We start from the raw sequence: 18,375 nt of genomic DNA on the forward strand, positions 1-18,375 counted from the left end.
TGAAACTCGTCAGGAGGCTGGAATGTATGAATATGCCTGATCGACCTGTTTTAATTGGCAAGTGATACTATTCCAGGCATGCTATTCCTGGAACATGGACATTATGTATGTAGCACATTGACAAAGAAAATTGTGCATGTGAAATACAGAGCTGTTAAGTGGACTACATATATGTGCATATGTATGTACATATATTTATCAACATTCATGCCATACGTAAGTGAATAGATGGTGTGGTATGTAAAGGAGAAAGAGTATGTGCAAAGGAAAATAAATTTAATTTCCTGTTTCTACTGAAAGTCCCTATAACAAAGAAACTGACCTTTAAAACATGTTGCATCTTAATTCCCAAAGGTAAATGGTGAAATGCCTCATTTCACCTCCACACAAAAAGAAGAGCAGAGTTAATGCTGCTCCCTTTCATATATTTCAGCCAGCAGCTAATGGCTTTTGACATTTTTCCAATGAGGCATTGTAACGCATCTCCCTCCCTCTATTTCTGAAATGCGATTAACCTTTAAAGTAGCTCTCTATTTCCTCTGCATAGCCTGGGTTTGGCCCCACTTGGCCAAAAAGCAAACACTTTGCCATTGCCTTCAGATCTGTGGCTTCATTTCCCTGCATGGTAAACAGCTAACTAATTAGGAAAGCGTAAAATGAGGGAGTATTCAGCATGTGCTGCACTTTGAAAATCATTAGTTGCTCCTGGAGCTAGAGACAGGGATGGTGAGGGTGTCTGAGATGGGGAGCCAGCAGATATTGCTCTCTGGTTCTCCTGCTCTGGGGCACACAGAAACATCGGCTGCCTCTTGCTGAAGCAGCCGCAGACCTGCAGAGCTGCACTGGGACAGAAGCAGCAGCTCCCACAGACCTCCCACACCTCGCACAGTCCCCTAGAGGAAACTGAGAAGGTGATGCATGACCAAGAGCCAGGCAGCTGGGGCCTGAATAGCAGCCAGAGGGACCAAGGCATGCTAGAAACAAGTGGTTTGGGAACCAACAGCAATTCTGATGGACTATTTCTCCTCACTAAGCCAGATACCTCCAAGCACAGCATTTTACTGCTAAAAATATTCTGTGCTGTCACTTCCATGCTGGGCGTCCCAATATACTTCAAAAGCACGAGAGAGAGAGAGAGAGAGAGAGAGAGAGAGAGAGAGAGAGAGAGAGAGTGTTAAAGAACCACGGCCACCAAAGAAAGCTATCTTTCAGATGAAAGACAGTATCCAGCTGACAAAAAGCATGCTGTTCTTCAGAGGAATTAGGGAAAATGTTGATTGATGCCACCCCTCCAAAAGATCTGTAAAATATGTAATGATGACTTTAAGTGCTGTCATCAGCCTACACTAAACAGACAGGACTTCCGTATTTGAAAGCTTGCCTGAAATTCCCACAGAGAAACAGATAGTCAACATATCTTCCTCAGAAGGACTGATGGAGTTCAAATTACAAATAGATGAGTGACCCTTTTAGTCTGCTTGGTTTTACTTAAGAAGCAGAAATGGAAAACCTACTCTGCTCTCTCAGTATTTTACTGATATATATGACCAGCCTATCTTTCCACATTCTCCATGACTAACCACTATACAATTTAGAATGACCTGTGTTACCTTCAAAGAAACAAATAATTAACATGAGACTGGAATGCAGTGTCAGTTTAAGTACCTGATCTTGGTACACTATTCCAGTCTCTTATCCATCACTAATTTGATTTAGCACTACATTCTACATCATTTGCTTTCTATAAACTTAAGGTAATTATGACACAAAAATAAAAACTATGCTTTATGTCTTGATCTGTTATGAAAGTGAAATGCTGCACTTCTGAATTTACAGAAGGACTTCCAGTCTTCAGCTGAATAAATTTGCTTTAGTTTGAAATTTAAAAGTGCTTTTGGTCAATATGTATGTCTTTACTATAATGAAATATAAAGATAGCTAGTAAAATGCTTTAAAAAATAATTTTCTATACAAAGTGGTTGAGCTCTGGTTGATCTGCTTTGCAACTGGCATGGAAAGCTGCAGGAAAGAGATTTTGTAAATCACAGAATCACAGAATTAATTAGGCTGGAAAGGACCTCTGAGATCATCGAGTTCAAACTATGACCAAACACCACCATGTCAAGTAGACCATGGCCCCAAGTGCCATGTCCAGTTGTTTTTTTTAAACACTTCCAGGGATGGTGACTCCACCACCTCCCTGGGTAGTCTATTCCAATGTCTAATCATCCTTTCCGTGAAGAAATTCCTCCTAATGTCCAACCTAAACCTCGCCTTGAGCAGCTTAAGACTATGCCCTCTTGTCCTGTCATTTGTTGCCTGGGAGAAGAGGCCAAACCCCACCTGGCTACAACCTCCTTTCAGGTAGTTGTAGAGAGTGATTAGGTCTCCCCTGAGCCTCCTCTTCTCAGGCTAAACAACCCCAGCTCTCTCAGCTGCTCCTCATAGGACTTGTGCTCCAGACCCTTCAGAGAATGTCAATAAAATAAAAAAAAATTATTTTGCAAGATAATACAAGTGTAAGCCATGGATAACTGTCTTATTTTGGATGTTTATTCTCTTACTACCCAATGTATCACTTGAAGAAGAACTCAGTGATGACAACAGCCTCTACAATTCACAAGTGTAGCTTGCAGTGAGTTGTATCAGGCCATGCGTTTCCTTTTGCAACCCTTTAGCATTGCAAAAACTAGCCCTTGGAAATCGTGCTTCCAAAGAGCTGTACAGCACAAGCAGTCATCATTCTGCAGAAGAGGAGCTATTAATGAGAAATATATGCAGAAGATGTAGATACCAATTTCTTATTTATAAAGATATCACAGTAAAAAAAAAATCACAAATAACGGCTATCATTATAGGAGTCAATAGGAACATTTTCATTGACTTCAGCAGCTACATAGTAAGCTCCAGTATGGATTGAAACTTCACTGTTAATTCATTTGCCAATTTCTGCTGCAGGCAATGAATATATTACAATTTACAGTTAGCATCCCTCCTTCTATAACTTCTTAGGGAGAAGAGTGCTGAACAACAAGGGCCTAATCCTCCATTGGTGCTGCAAACTTAGTCCTTCATCTAAGTGTTTTGCATATACTTTTTTTTCAAGTACATGAATGGTTCCATTTTAATCCCCCCCAAAATTACCCAGCTGAAAAAAAAAAAATTGGGAAGGAGAAAACGTGAACAACGAGTGGAGAAGAGCAGTGAGAGGAAGACATGGCAAGAGAAAGACCAAAGGAAAGAAGGGAGATAGAAGAGCATAAATTGTGATAAAACAGAGTTGTCAAAGTTGCAACAATTCTTAGTCACTGAGGGCAGAAGACGGTGGTCTTAAAAAAAACTGCTCTAGGCATACAGAAAGGCAGGCATGTTGGTTTAAAACCTGAACCACCTAATCTGAACCAGAAAGAATTACCCAAATGACGTCAGCCACTCTTAAAATCAATGAGTTGCAACTTTCAGCAAAACACTTACCTTCGAACATCTAGCTTCCTTTCAGAGCCATTTATGACATCATCCTTTACCACTCCAGCAGCCTCCAAAAAATGGGAGATACCATTCTCATCTTTCATGATACCAACACCAATTAAAAAAAGCAAACAACTGCCAGTTACAGAGACCCTATTAAATCTTGGCAATGATATGCCTGTGGGTTTTCAGAAGGCTCTGGATGAAGTGTGGATCCAGTCTGTCCTCACTGTCCTGTCCTCCTTGCACTTGAGCTAACCCCGCTGAGAGCCTGAGCTCTGTCACTTGAAGGTCTTGCCTCTCCTTCCCTGCAACAGTGGAGCCTTTGGCTAAAAGCAGAGCTGCTGGCAACAGGCTCTTCTTCTATGGTGTCCTTGAGGTGTTTGGGACCTGTGCTCTGGAGCAAGCCATCACTCACCTATTTCTCTCCAACAACCACAAATCTTCGGCTGAAAAGGTAAAAAGAATGAGGAAAGCAAAGAGTTGAGGCTCAGCAATAACAATGTGCAGAGGCTAAAACCTCCCCAGCAGATGTCAGGTTGCAGTGGGATGAGCATCTGTCCAGTTATACTGGTGTCATTTGGCTCTGCATACGTTTGGAATTGTTAGAGTATCCACATAGCTCTGAGTGCTACTTCAGCAATGCCTTGTCCCAGCTACAGGCTCTGGTTTAAAGGTCCTGCACTTCCAGGTTTATTCTTACCCCTGCAGCAGATGGACCACATCTGGGTTTAAGTACAGCAACAGCTCCACTTCAGCTATGCATTGCACAAACTTCCCCACAATTAATGACGCCCCGTCTGCACACAGAACTGAAAACGGGAGGGAGGAATCCAAACAAGGATGATCAAATTGCCCCAGTGAAGATACACTACGTGTGGTAAGGTACAACATGGAAGAGTTTTGTTTGATTGTTTTTAATATAACAATGGTTCTAAAGTTCCCGCAGTCAGTGGAAGCTTCTCTATTGACTACAGTGTAATTTGGAAAATGAGGATTAGGAGAAAACAGTGCACCCATGAAATTTGCTGGAAAATATTAAAATACTGCAGGCCTCAGGCAGCATAAAGACATGATATAAAGGGACACTGGAAGATCTGAAAGGTGAATGAGGATGACATTTGTCCAGGTGAACAATGTTCATTAAATAGGGGAGAAATATATTTGAAAAATGGGCTTACAGCACTGTTGAAAGACATAACAGCAGACAGTAAACTAGACAGGAGCCTGTGATCTGATAGAATAGTAAAAAAACCCAAGCCAAACACAACTCAGATGTGTGCACTGAAGCACCATGGTCTTCAGAATCTCTTGAGAATCTGGACTGATTTTATCTGAAAAATGGTATTCAATTACAAACTTATTACAAAGTGGAAGATTTCCAGCGAAGAAAAAAAAGTCTTCAGGGCTGGAGAGATCAATGAATGAGAAATATTACAAAAGGTCAATGCATACACAGTCATTACAGTAGTTGTGGAGGGTAGCATGGGAATATTTCAGTGTTATGAACAGTGCATTTAAGTGTTATAAACACTAAGGAGTGGGAATGATTTAGTTCTAAACCAGAAAACTAAGAAAAGAAAAACATATGTTGAACCTTCAAAATCCACATGGCTGGCTTGGCAACCTCTACAAAACAAATCTTTCTGCTTTAAGCCTTATCCTGCCAAGAATTTGATGTCTGTGCAGTCCACTGTTTGTGCTGTGATTGATTCTATCCAGTCAACAGTCTTAATGTGCTACATGAATTATGCTTCTTTTGAAGTACTGAGGCCAAAACACGGCTTTTGGTGCACCAATATCCCCCACTGACTGATTTCTTCAGAAATCTTTAGCAGGTGATAATTACTGACTTCATTATCAGTCTGGGCTATACAGAGGTATGGGCCATCCTTGCACAGCACAGAGGCAGTTTCATCCACTGGCATAAGGACCCTGGAAATAACTGAGAAGGCATGAAGCCGTTGTACACCCTGTCTGCACTATTTCCCTCTCCTGACATTCAGCATGACAGCTGAAGGGGAAAACTCTTTTCCACCCATTCACCTAGAAAGAGCTGCCACAGCTGTTATTTTATGGTGGTATAACAAATGAAAATGGGAATCTTTTGGCACACAGTTAACACCTCAACCATATATTTAAAGAAAAGAACTGGCAATCTGCAGGCTTCTTTACCATGAGTTCCCTAAAAGACTGTAAAGCACACCACCACTACATTAACCCCTCTAGAGAAGTTTTTTCATGCATTGCCACTAACAACATTAACACCACACAAATGACAGAGGTAAACCTTGGAAACACTGAAGGGGAGGATGTGTCAGAAGTCATACTTGTTGGGAATATGCATTTAAATGGTGACTGTATGTACTTGTAAAGGGGTGAACCAGATGCAAAAGCTAATTATTTTCATGTCGCACTTGGTGGGTCTGGAAACAGCACATCCTGGTTTCACCTGGCTGAAGTGGTCCACCAGATACAGAAACTGGGAAAGGCAAAAAGTGACTCAGGCTGATAAGTCACTCTCACTGGATCAAGGAGCAGCCAGGTTGGAACAAAGAACTGATCTTGCTGCACTAATATATCTGCCAAGGCCTGCGACACCTGATACCCTCTCTGTTCAGCATTTGTGCAGGCTTTCTATTGGGTTTTTTTATTACAGGTTTGCTCCTCTGACACTTTTTGTTGCTGAAATAAATAGTGCTGTGCCTAGAGAAAGCTGTCTGGCCACTGGGCACCTCTGTTGGTGTTTTACAAAGGGAGCAGAATTGCAGGTGTAGAACAAAACTTAGCTTGCTGAGGTGATCGCAGCCTGGCCAGAGACCCACCACAAGATGACCTTCTGAGGAGAAGCCCTAAGACCAGAGAGAGGTTCTCTTCCAAAGGCCATAAAAGGACTGGAAAGACGGGCAACCCCAGGACACAACAAATCCAAATACCAACAAAATTCATTCTAAGTAGGCACATTGGGAAGAGTTCTGTTTTACAGATGGCTAAATCTGAAGCAGAGAGGTGCAGCAACCATCCAAACACACAGAGAGTACCTGAGTTGGGGATTAGAGCCGTAACACAGGCACCCACAACTCCTAGTCTTATACAAACTTTACTGTGTCTAACAGTTTCCATCTCTGCTGGCGACATGTGACACTTTCTGCTTGTATGTATTGGATGTTTGGTAAAATAGCTGTACAAACAAGTTCTGATCCAAGTCTGACAGCAGAAAAATGTAGATTTTTCCACTTGTCTCAGTGGCCAATACAGCAACACAGGTCATCTAAGCCTAAAATCAACCCAGAAAGTGCTTAAACAAATGTTTAAATGTTTATTAACCAACAGCTATTAGATTTGTCAAATTATGCCTTTTTGGGAGAGCAATAACACCACAGGATGAAACAGAGGAGGGAAAAAGTTTTAAAGTTAAACTTCCATCACTAATTAGGTCAAGACATTCCTACTTATATAAATTTCAGAGGAACTAGCCTGTCAAAAGCCAAACTGGACTCTACAAGATTCATACCTGAAGAAATTTTTAAAAAATTTAATAAATTAATGTTTTGCTTTCAAAGAAAGAAAGAGGAAAGAAAGAGAGGAAGGAAGGAAGGAAGGGAGGGAGGGAGGGAGGAAGAAAGAGAAAGAGAAAGAGAGAAAGAGAGGGAGAAAGAAAGGGAGAAAGAAAGGGAGAAAGAAAGGGAGAAAGAAAGGGAGAAGGAAAGTCTACTTCATACGAGTAAGAAAAGTATAATATTACCCCTGATAAACACCCAACATCAGTGTCCACAGACACTGGAGCAAATGATTTTTTCAGAAGTCTGGTTTAAACAATTCTCATTAGCTCCTCTACATCAGATATAGAGGTGATGACAGAAGTGCAATCTAGTAGCAGCTAAAATGCTACTGAAGTAATTATAAGATAGCTCTTTATCTACAGGCAGCTGCCAGCAGTCCATATTAATTTATCTAAGAGGCTTCATACTGTAGCAAATAGCAATAGCAAATGAGATAACAGAGAAAGAGAAAGCCTCGAGATAAATAACTGCACATATTCCACCTGCTTCACATTAGCCACTAAACGAGAGTCCTTTTTAAAAAAATATACAAACACTGTATCTTCATTATTCATAACTTTGTTTTAGTTTCACTTTTTTTCCCCAATGGGCATTTTCTTTACAAATAGTTTTTCTGCAAAGAAAACCTAAATTCCAGAGACTTTTAAATAGTAACAGAGCTTTGTTATGTTCAAATTTCTGAGATAACTCTTTTTGAGTGTTTCCATGTATTTTTGATTGTGGGTATGTTTCTGAAAGACTGCTGATGTTCATAATACTACAGTTCTCTTGAGGGAAGGCAAATGCACATTTCAGGTGAGTTGTTACACAATTTAGAGGTAACTCTGCTTTGCTCAGAGCTGAGAGATAGTATATACAAGGGGAAGTTGGAACAGAGTTCAAGCTTAGAAGGAATTAAATTGTAATTCCTACTCCTGAAGGCACAGTATGCCTTAAACACCTAGAAATGTTTGTTTTCCCAATTCATATATTTTTTTTGTCATTTCACCATGGCTAATCTTAAAATGCATTGAAGTAATAACATCTATATTTTAAGAGAGTCAACATTACTATTTTCCCTTCAACTAAGGAGTTTTTCTACGGTCCTTCATCAAAATTGCGTATGTGTGCACAGATTTTTTCAAGAAGCTACAGGGTAGATATACTCAATACTGTTTTTTGCCATGTCACATGATGACCATTTTTTACACTGTTTTACAAGAGATTGACTGGCTGTCTAGTCCATTTCCTGAGACCATGAGCAAAAAGTTACTTCTGATAACCAATGCTAAATCCAGCTTCTACCAGCTTCTGCAGATAAAAGGATCTTGTGATTTTTTTATCTTGTGATAAAAGGAGCTGTGGCTCCTTCACATGAAGAGCAAGCAGACAGAATTTCCATACAGGGAAGACTCCTTTAACTCTTCCTTCAGGCTACTTTAACCTTTGAATAGCAATCCCAAAATCCTCAACAGTATCAAAACATATGAGTTACATGACTTTTGCTCTTCTTTTTGGAAACCTTTTGTATCATCTATATTTCCCCAGACTTAGAACACCTTTATTCTGAAGCCTGCAGTTTATTAGGTATCATCAAAATTTTAGTGATGGCAGTGGTGGTGAGAACAGACTAAGTTTTATGCATTTCAAAACCAACACACATATAAAATTATTTGGAGATATTTCCTAGAATACTACCATGGCAATGATTAAACTCCTATAAGGTGAGAACTGCCTTCTGTTCTGCCTTTGTATAGTCCCTTCCTGGGATAACCAGCAGTTCCACAAGACAAATAACTAACACCAACTCCCATGTTTCCAAACCAAGGTTTAGAGACAATCCACAACATGGCCTAATATCCCAAGGATGCAAATAATTTCCCATGTTCTCATGACCCCCCACAATATTACACAGTGCTACATTCAAATCTTTCAGCTCAAATTTCACGAACCCAAACAGTCACAAAAAGGATTGGGCTGTATCCACGATGTGGCTGTGAGACAAACACTAGAATGACCAGCAGCAACACAAGAGTTAAGAGTGTTGCCATACAGGTGGTAATAATAGGCTTCAACATTAATCCTCTCCTGAGCAGACTGGGAAAAGCTCATAGTTTCTTTGGTTCTCTTGCTCCACCCTGGCTGCTAATTCAAAACATAGTTATATATCAGTTTACACTGTGAAGGTCATACTCACAAGGCCAGGAACATTCCTTGTCTAAACAGGAGTGCAGGCCCATAAAATCTGTGCAAATGCGCACACAAATCTAAGCCATTAGGGATGTCTGGATCTCTCACCCCTATGGATTGGTCACAAATAGGATGCATTAGCATTTTAATTCAGGTCAGAAGTGTGCTTTTGTAACAACCCTTCCAATTGTCCCCGGTTTGTCACCACCGCTCTGGGTGGTGATTTTCAGCCACACCAATTCAATTCTGTCCTGATGAAGCTAAACACTTGAAGCTAAACATTACAGCAACTCAAGGGCATTCATAGAATCATAGAATCAGCCAGGTTGGAAGGGAGCTCTGAGATCATCAAGTCCAACCCTTGATCCACTACTATCGTGGTTACTAGACCATGGCACTAATTGCCACATCCAGTCTCATCTTAAAAACCTCCAGGGACGGAGAATCCACCACTTCCCTGGGCAGCCCATTCCAATGCCTGATTACCCTCTCTGTAAAGAATTTCTTCCGAATATCTAACCTAAACCTCCCCTGGCAGAGCTTAAAAACACGCCCTCTTGTCTTATTGATGGTTGCCTGGGAGAAGAGACCAACCCCCACCTGGCTACAACCTCCTTTCAGGGAGTTGTAGAGAGTGATGAGGTCACCTCTGAGCCTCCTCTTCTCCAGGCTAAACAGCCCCAGCTCCCTCAGCCTCTCCTCATAGGACTTGTGCTTGAGTCCCTTCCCCAGCCTCGTTGCCCTTCTCTGGACCCGCTCCAGCACCTCAATATCCTTCCTGAACTGAGGGGCCCAGAACTGGACATAGTACTCAAGGTGTGGCCTCACCAGTGCTGAGTACAGGGGAAGGATCACTTCCCTGCTCCTGCTGGCCACACTGTTCCTGATACAGCCCAGGATGCCACTGGCCTTCTTGGTCATCTGGGCACACTGCTGGCTCATGTTCAGCCTCCTGTCGATCAGCACCCTCAGGTCCCTTTCTGCCTGGCTGCTCTCTAGCCACTCTGTCCCCAGCCTGTAGGACTGCAGGGGGTTGTTTTGGCCAAAGTGCAGGACCCGGCACTTGGCCTTGTTGAACCTCATCCCACTGGAATCAGCCCAACTCTCCAGCCTGTCCAGGTCCCCCTGAAGAGCCCTCCTGCCTTCCAGCAGATCAACACTCCCACCCATCTTAGTGTCATCTGCAAATTTACTGATGGTGGACTCAATCCCATCATCTAAATCATCAGTAAAAACATTAAACAGAACTGGGCCCAACACTGATCCCTGGGGGACACCACTAATGACTGGCTGCCAACTGGATGCAGCGCCATTCACCACCACTCTCTGGGTCCCGCCCTCCAGCCAGTTCCTAACCCAGCACAGGGTGCCCCTGTCCAAGCCGTGGGCTGCCAGCTTTTTCAGGAGTGTGCCGTGGGAGACAATGTCAGAGGCTTTGCTGAAGTCCAGGTAGACACATCCACAGCCTTCCCCTCATCCACCAGGTGAGTCACCTGATCATAAAAGGAGATCAGGTTGGTCAGACAGGACCTGCCCTTCCTAAACCCCTGCTGGTTGGGTCTGATCCCTTGTCCATCCTGTAGGTGCTGTGTGATTGCACTTAGGATGAACTGCTCCATAACCTTGCCAGGCACTGAGGTCAGGCTGATGGGCCTGTAGTTTCCCAGGTCCTCCTTCCGGTCCTTTTTGTGGATGGGTGTGACATTCACCAACTTCCAGTCATCTGGGACCTCCCCAGTGAGCCAGGACTGTTGGTAGATGATGGAGAGTGGCTTGGCGAGCTCTTCTGCCAGCTCCCTCATCACCCTTGGGTGGATCCCATCTGATCCCATAGATTTGTGGGGATCCAAGTGGCTCAGCAGGTCGCTAATGGTTTCCTCCTGGATTACAGGGGGGCTATTCAGATTCTTATCTCTTTCTACAAGCTCCAGAAGCCAGCTGTCCTCAGGACAACCTGTCTTACTGTTGAAAACTGAGGGAAAGAAGATGTTAAATACCTCAGGCTCTTCCTCATCTTTGATAATTATATTCCCGTCCATGTCCAATGAAGAACGGAGGTTTTCCTTGCCCCTCCTTTTGCTATCAATGTATCTGTAGAAGGACTTCTTATTATCCTTCACAGAAGTGGCGAGATTCAGTTCAAGTTGTGCCTTCATCTCTCTAATTTTCTTTCTACATGGCATAACTGTATTCCTAAACTCTTCCTGAGTATCCAGCCCAGTTTTCCATAATCTGTAGGCTCTCTTTTTTACCCTAACTTCCTTCAAAATCTCCCTGTTCAGCCAGACCGGTCATCTTCTCTACCAGCTTGCCTTTCAGCAGACTGGGACAGCCTGCTCCTGTGCTTTCAAGACTTCCTTCTTGAAGCATGTCTGTCCCTCCTGGATCCCTTTGTTTTCGAGGGTTGTTTCCCAAGGTACACTCTGAACTAGTCTTGTGATTAGGCTGAAATCTGCCCTCTGGAAGTCCAGCGTAGAGTTTTTATTGATGGCCCTCCTTGCATCCCTGAGTATTGAAAACTCTATTATTTCATGGTCACTATGCCCCAGACGGCCTCCAACCACCACATCTCCCACCAGCCCCCCTCTGTTTGTGAACAGCAGGTCTAGCAGGGCCCCATCCCTGGTAGGCTCATTTATCAGCTGGATCAGGAAATTATCCTCTATATGCTCTAGGAATCTCCTAGACTGCTTCTCCACTGCGTGGAGTTCCCAGCAGACATCCGGTAGATTAAATTCACCCACAAGAACAAGGGCTGGTGATTTTGAGACATCCGCCAGCTGCTTGTAGAATAATTCATCACCCTCATCATCCCGGTTGGGTGGTCTGTAACAGACTCCCACCAGGATGTCAGCCTTGTTGGCCTTCCCCCTGATTTTGACCCACAGGTACTCAACCTTATTGTTACTGACTTCAAGTTCTACAGAGTCAAGAGACTCTCTAACATACAGAGCCACCCCTCCACCTCTCCTACCTTGCCTGTCCCTTCTGAAGAGCCTGTAGCCACCCATGGCAGCACTCCAGTCACATGAGTCATCCCACCACGTCTCCTTGATGGTGACTACATCATAGCTTTTCTGCTGCACGATGGCTTCCAGCTTGTTTGTTACCCATGCTGCGTGCATTGGTGTATATCACTTCAGCTGGGCTGCTGCTTTCACTCTTAACTCGGGCTTTTCATCCTTAGGCTCCTCTCTGGAGAGCCCAGTTTCAAACCCTTCCCCCTTCAAATCTAGTTTGCCAGACTGAGTCTGTTCTAAAGCCAAGCCTTCATCAGATATTTGCTTCTACAGAACCATTCCTACTGTATCCACTTGTAAAAGTGGATATAGCCACAGTGCCAGTTATGTTCATAAATTCTGAGTGTTTTCCATGTCAAACTAACACCAAAACCCAACTGATCTTCACAGTGGCCCATGTTCTTTAACGGGAACCAAAACCAAAACTCGTCTTACATGAGGTTTGCAGTGGTAGGAAGAAGGGAAAGGAAGACAAAAAGGGAATGAGGGGTGCTGCTGCCTGCTATTTTCTCAGTTATTTAGAGTGGGAACCTGAGAGGCTGGAAATAAAACACCTTCAAAGCCATTAAGGGTCAACTATTGGTTTCTTGGGGACTGGGCACACTATTCATTTTTCATTTGGCATCGGAGTTCATTGGAACAAGCCATTAACTATTGTCATAAGCAACAGGCATTCAGCCAGCAGGGGCAAGGATACATTTCAAAATCTGCACTTGTAATTTACTGGGGTGTCTGGGAATGCAGTAGTTTGATGCAGTAAATTAAGCAGGAGTACCAGGGTATATTTTTATTTTTCCCAGTTAAAACTCTATGTATTCAGGTTGCCTATCAAAAAAAACCCAACCAACTTACAATGTGTTTTCACAGCCCTGGATGCAACATCTGAGCAACAAAACCTGGCTGAACAAGTTCAGTCAGTATGAAACAGCTCTACGCAGACCACCAGAAGGTATGCTTTGCCTCTTTCTACTGAGGCAATACATTCATAAGTTGCCTGCACTACTGCAGAATATGCTTACAGTATTTCTTAGTGTCCAATACTGGGGGCTCCTGTGTCTTCTCATCTGTTTCAGTAAAACACTCCATTTCAAGCTTAACTGTAAACACAAGTAATATTCTGTTAAGGCCAACAAACCAGACTGCTTTCAAGGCATCTGTTTTAAATTCAGTCTCTGCTTTTTTCCTAAAAGATTTAAATTTCAGAAGCCTACTTTTATTTTCAAAGCAGAGTATTTTTTAAGGTTACTCACGGGAACAAGTACTGCAGCCAGGCTTACTGTAACTTCCACTCCTTTCCCTCCATGTCCTAAATAACCAACCTTGTGTACCCCTTCTTCCAATCTTTCCAATATCCTGAACTTATTTTCACGTACCTAACACCTTGCCACCAGTGTTCTTCTATATGTTCAGACCTCCTACCCAGTTCCTTCTCGGACATCCCCTACATCACTAACATTTGTGTTCCCAATATCTTCACCACATGATGTCAAGCCATCTGGTTTTACCCACTAAAGCACTTCAGTAACACCATGGTTCCCTAAGATGTCCCCAATGACTGCTCCAAAAGCCCATCTCACAGCATCATATGCTTTATCTGGTTTTGGTTCACTATCTGAGCAGTGCTGTTGGAATTACAACTGCTAGGCATACCTTCCAAATAGATAAGGAAAGTGTTTTACCAACATTTCCCTTTGTGGGGGTACCAATTGGAGTCAATCTTCTTTACCAAGTCACTAATTTTCAAGAAACACTTTAGAACTGCAGATTATTAAGACCCCCTAATACATAGAGGAATGTGTCTGAAACTGATTCACCATGCTCAAAATTTACCAGAGGGCAAAGAGTTAACACAGACTCCAGTCTCAGCAGCAGGACTATTTCCATAGGAACCAAACCAGGTTAAAAAAAAAAAGCTAATTTTATACTGAAGTGGAACAATCAGGTAAAAGTGAATTGAAACCATTTATTATTACTCTTATGGGATTGGATTTACTAGATGGAGTTGCCAAATATATGGTAATGTGCATGGCTCAACTGAGCTTCCAATACACAATAAAAGGCAAAAAAAAGCCAGACTTTCTGGGACAACTTCAGACTGCCTCAGTCTATAATTATTGTTCATATCTAAATATCCTGTGGCTATAGAGAAAAAGTCATTCTTGCAAGGTTTTTAAATGATTCATGTTCTTGACTCGTAATCTGTCACAGATTACTAAAGGACGCTCAAGAGGAAACCCTGAAAATATTTTATGCCTTTGTATGGGAGGTATTTTCCCAACATCCAAATGGCTTTAAAATGAATTTATCTTTAAACGTCAAGAAACCATCAACAGAAAGCCTTTTTGTATCTTTGCTGAAGAAAAAGTGAGTGCAAGGACTGCAACCAGCAATTCAGGAGCAGAAAAAATGTTTGTAATATATAAACCCACTTAAAGACTACACTTAAGGGAGCTGTATCAGCTCATCATCACCATTAATCCATAGTACCTTAATGCCTACAGCTACAAAAAGCAGCAAGAAACTCAAAGGGGAAAGGGTAAGGGGGACTCACCTATGAGATACATGCCAATCCAGTCCCCTGCATCCACTTCCTCTTTTATATCCCAGTATATCACTAGGTCCTGCGAATGCCCAATGGAGTAGTAGGAGCTGCTGACCATCAGGGTGGACCGGCTGTCTGAAGTGACAAGGTCTGTGTCACTGGTAGACCTAGGAATGGTGACTGTCTCATGGGAATTGTTCCTGATGTCCATGTTATGGAACTGGTCAGGGTTATAGCTGTATCTGAGAGGCTCTTTGCACCGGCGTCGATTTTGTGAGTTTCTAGATGGAGACGCCATGGCTGCCAGGCCCAGGAACCTGTTTTGGTACAGATTCTGCAAAGAAAAAAAGAAAGGACAGTATTTACAGTATTATTCATTTTTCAGTGATATCAAAGCTCAGGAAAAGGAAAAGTAGTAAGTTATAATGAGAAAGTAGCAAATCTTTCTCCATTTGTCATTGCAAAAAGACATGAGAAGGAAACATAGTGCTAACTCAGCTCCTACTCTGTAATTCTTACCATGAAAACAAGTGTAAGAGCAAGCCTTGCACCACCAGGCTCAACCACAACTGGCAGTGTGCAGAGATTAACAGGAGCTGACTTCTTCCATGTTAATGCACATATACAAACACAAACATCAGGAATATCAAACTGCTAGAGAGCCATCCTCTTTTAACATCAGGAGATAGTCTTCTCACTTTTGACACCCAAAGTTAAGTCTTATCCCCAGTAACTCTTGTTACATTTACAAAGGAATCTTTCTTAGTCACTCTAGAGACTATATTCCATCTAGAGAGACTGGCCAGCAGTGAGTAAGAGCTCTTCCTCCCTGCTGGATATCTGAAGAGTGAATGCCATGAAAACGGAGTTACCCTTATTACCAAAAGAGAGATGTCTTCACTGATGTATAAATACAAACTAAGTGTTGCAATGTGTCTCTGTACAGCTGATGGCTTCCAATGCCACTGCTCTACTCTGTTTTCTGCAGTAGACTTTGAGATGCTAAGCACACCCACTCTGGTAGGAATTTGGAAATGCACCAGACAATTAATGGCAATCGAGAAGGTTACTGCAGAGTAGTCATCATCCTAGCAGTTGAAAAATATTTAAATTTCCATCTACCCTTCTCTTCCTCAAGGCAAGCTGAGTGACTTGTACAAAATGTGTCATGGTGCAGAAGTTAAAAACTTTTGTGAGCTGGCAGATGGAGAATGCTTAAGTTATGACTGGGTTGAATTCTGATGTGAAGACATTCCCTGATACTGATCAAAATCCTGGTTATTCCTTACTTCAGTACTGTTTGTTTTTTCCATTTTCCTTCCCAGCTTTCCCTCTTCTCTCCCTACAGCTCTGCTATTTCAATCACTCAGCTTTTCATTATTCATTAGCCTTCCATTATCCGTCTGTTGCCAACCATGCTGTCAAGTCTGTTAGATACAAAACCAGACAGCTTTCCAGTATGCTATGAAATGCTTTTCACATGATCAGAAGTCAAATCATCCTTTCGAACTCAAACAAATTAAGCGGAAGAAAAATCACAGCTCCTTTGTCCAGTCAAGCAGCAATTTAACACTGGTTTTATTAAGGTTATGGTAGCACAGAAGAACAGTAAGTCCTGAAAAAAATAAAATATTTTCTTTATTAATACCATTGCAGGGGGGAATAATTAAGAGACCTATTATTGTGTCTTAAGATTCTGTTGCACAAAAACTGTACAAAGAACAAAAAATTCAGCTGGCATATTTGCACCCCTAGAATATGCTGTCACTTGGCAAACACTGCCCAACAATGCTGACAATCCGCTGACCCAAATCCTCACTTACTGCATTAAACAGGGTTTATAAGCAAAAATAGCTGCAGTGGGAATGCCACACCTTGTAGTAAGTACCGCAAGATTGAAGCTAATAATGCAAAAGGCTACACCAGAGGTAGAGGAATAGAAGGAGGAAGGAGGCATGTGGGGGAATGAAGTATGTGGTGTTGCCTTTGCTGTGCATCTCATCGTATCTTTGCTGCCTCTTTCTAATATTTATTCACTGTTTGAAAAGAGAGTTCACGTCATAGTATAAAGAACCAATATCCCATGTAAACAGAAAAAGCATCTTTTTTTATCAAGAAACACGCTGTGAACGTTTTCTAATCTGGGAAGCACTTTTGGACATGCACAACTATCGCGCTCTAGTCAGTAATTTAAAATTGCTGGTAGTTTCTGTCACTTTGCAAAGAAGGCATCCGCTGTCCCAACAGTACCTGACACAACTAGAATTGTTTTTATAATGGTGAGATATCAATGCAACAAACCTGAAGCTCACTCTTCTGGATTAGTCTGTATCATTAAGATGGGTTCCTCCGCTCCCAGCATTACCCAAAAGCTACCTCAGTTCAAAGGCAGATGTTTTATTTCTGGTGACAAATTACTCCAGGGAATAGTGGTTCTGCAGATACTTTCATTTTTGAATGTTAATGGATGTAGAGTATTAATTAACCGCATACCTTAAAATTAAATTAGACTTAAACATTTTTTTTTCAGCTTCAGCATGACTTTAAGCAGTTTTAATAGAAATGGCAAATTTATCACTATGTTTTAATTCTGTAAGTTCCTATTTTGCTGTATATTGATGCCAATGGAACAAATAGCATAATTTTAAAGCAACCCAGAAGGCCAACTTCTCCACAAATTGCAGTCTCTCGTATTTCCAGCATTGATTCTACACAAATACATTAATCTGAAAAAAAAAAAAAAGAAAATCCCCAAACTGAAAAAAATCCCAAACAAATGAAATAACAGTCACACATAATCATCTGGATTAAATAATGGCATCAAAATACAAGCACGACTGTATGAATAAATAGAAAAGAGGCTAGGTAAACTAGTTATTTTATTACCAGCTTTGCATGCTTTCCATGCAACTGTCTAAAGCCCTCAAGCCCTGCTGATAGTCCCAGCTATGGTCAGACAGCTTAAAATAACTGCAAAGACATCCTATCAATATCTTCTGAAAGCAATCTGATCCATCATATATACCTAACATATAAAAATAAATATTTTAAGGGTTCGAGATTAATATTTATTTTCTCTCCCTTTGCAGAGGTATGCACACTACACACACTACTCTAAACTTTCATTTCTAATACAGAGTATAAAATACAAAGCAAGAACAATGAACGGCCAAATGCTGGTTGTCAACAGAAACAAGAACCTCTTCATTCCTGCTTCAAAACAGTCATTCTATAGCTGCTTCTACAGTCAGTCTTTCCAGGGGTGTTTCCACCCATTGACTCCCTCTACCAAGTGACCCCCAGGCTTCACTTTCCCACTCACTCCCCTCACTGCTGATTTTTACAGAGCTCTGGAAAGCTTTGTTTCTAGAGGTCTACCAAGCCCATGAAAGTTCTACTCAAAATTAGATTTTTTTGAGGATTATCTGTGGGCAGAACTTGCCTCTTCTTTATGTCACTTAGTCCATCTAATGATAGCAAACATCAGAAAAGTTAATTTAGGATTATTTTTCTCCCATAAAAATGCAATTGCAATCCCTAACAGGTAAAGTAGGAAGGAGCAGACAAAAGAAAATGACAGATGATATCTGATTGTAAAGAAAACTGACTTTGA

General features: G+C 41.8%; 1 protein-coding gene across 11 annotated transcripts in view; it reads right to left on the reverse strand.

Moving 5' to 3' along the window:
- HECW1 (HECT, C2 and WW domain containing E3 ubiquitin protein ligase 1) overlaps window positions 1–18,375 on the reverse strand; it is a 256,737-nt gene that overhangs the window by 159,843 nt on the left and 78,519 nt on the right. For all 11 annotated transcript variants that reach the window (XR_003529753.1, XM_027655945.1, XM_027655942.1 and 8 more), the window contains one exon: window positions 14,772–15,096. Coding sequence is in view for 10 of the 11 variants with exons in the window: in XM_027655945.1 (XP_027511746.1) it covers window positions 14,772–15,096 (325 nt within the window). In the remaining variant the exon portion in view is untranslated. The remainder of the gene's footprint in view (window positions 1–14,771; window positions 15,097–18,375) is intronic.

This window comes from Corapipo altera, unplaced genomic scaffold, assembly GCF_003945725.1.
Source record: "Corapipo altera isolate COAL_440 unplaced genomic scaffold, ASM394572v1 59, whole genome shotgun sequence".
In the NCBI taxonomy this organism is placed as follows: Eukaryota; Metazoa; Chordata; class Aves; order Passeriformes; family Pipridae; genus Corapipo; species Corapipo altera.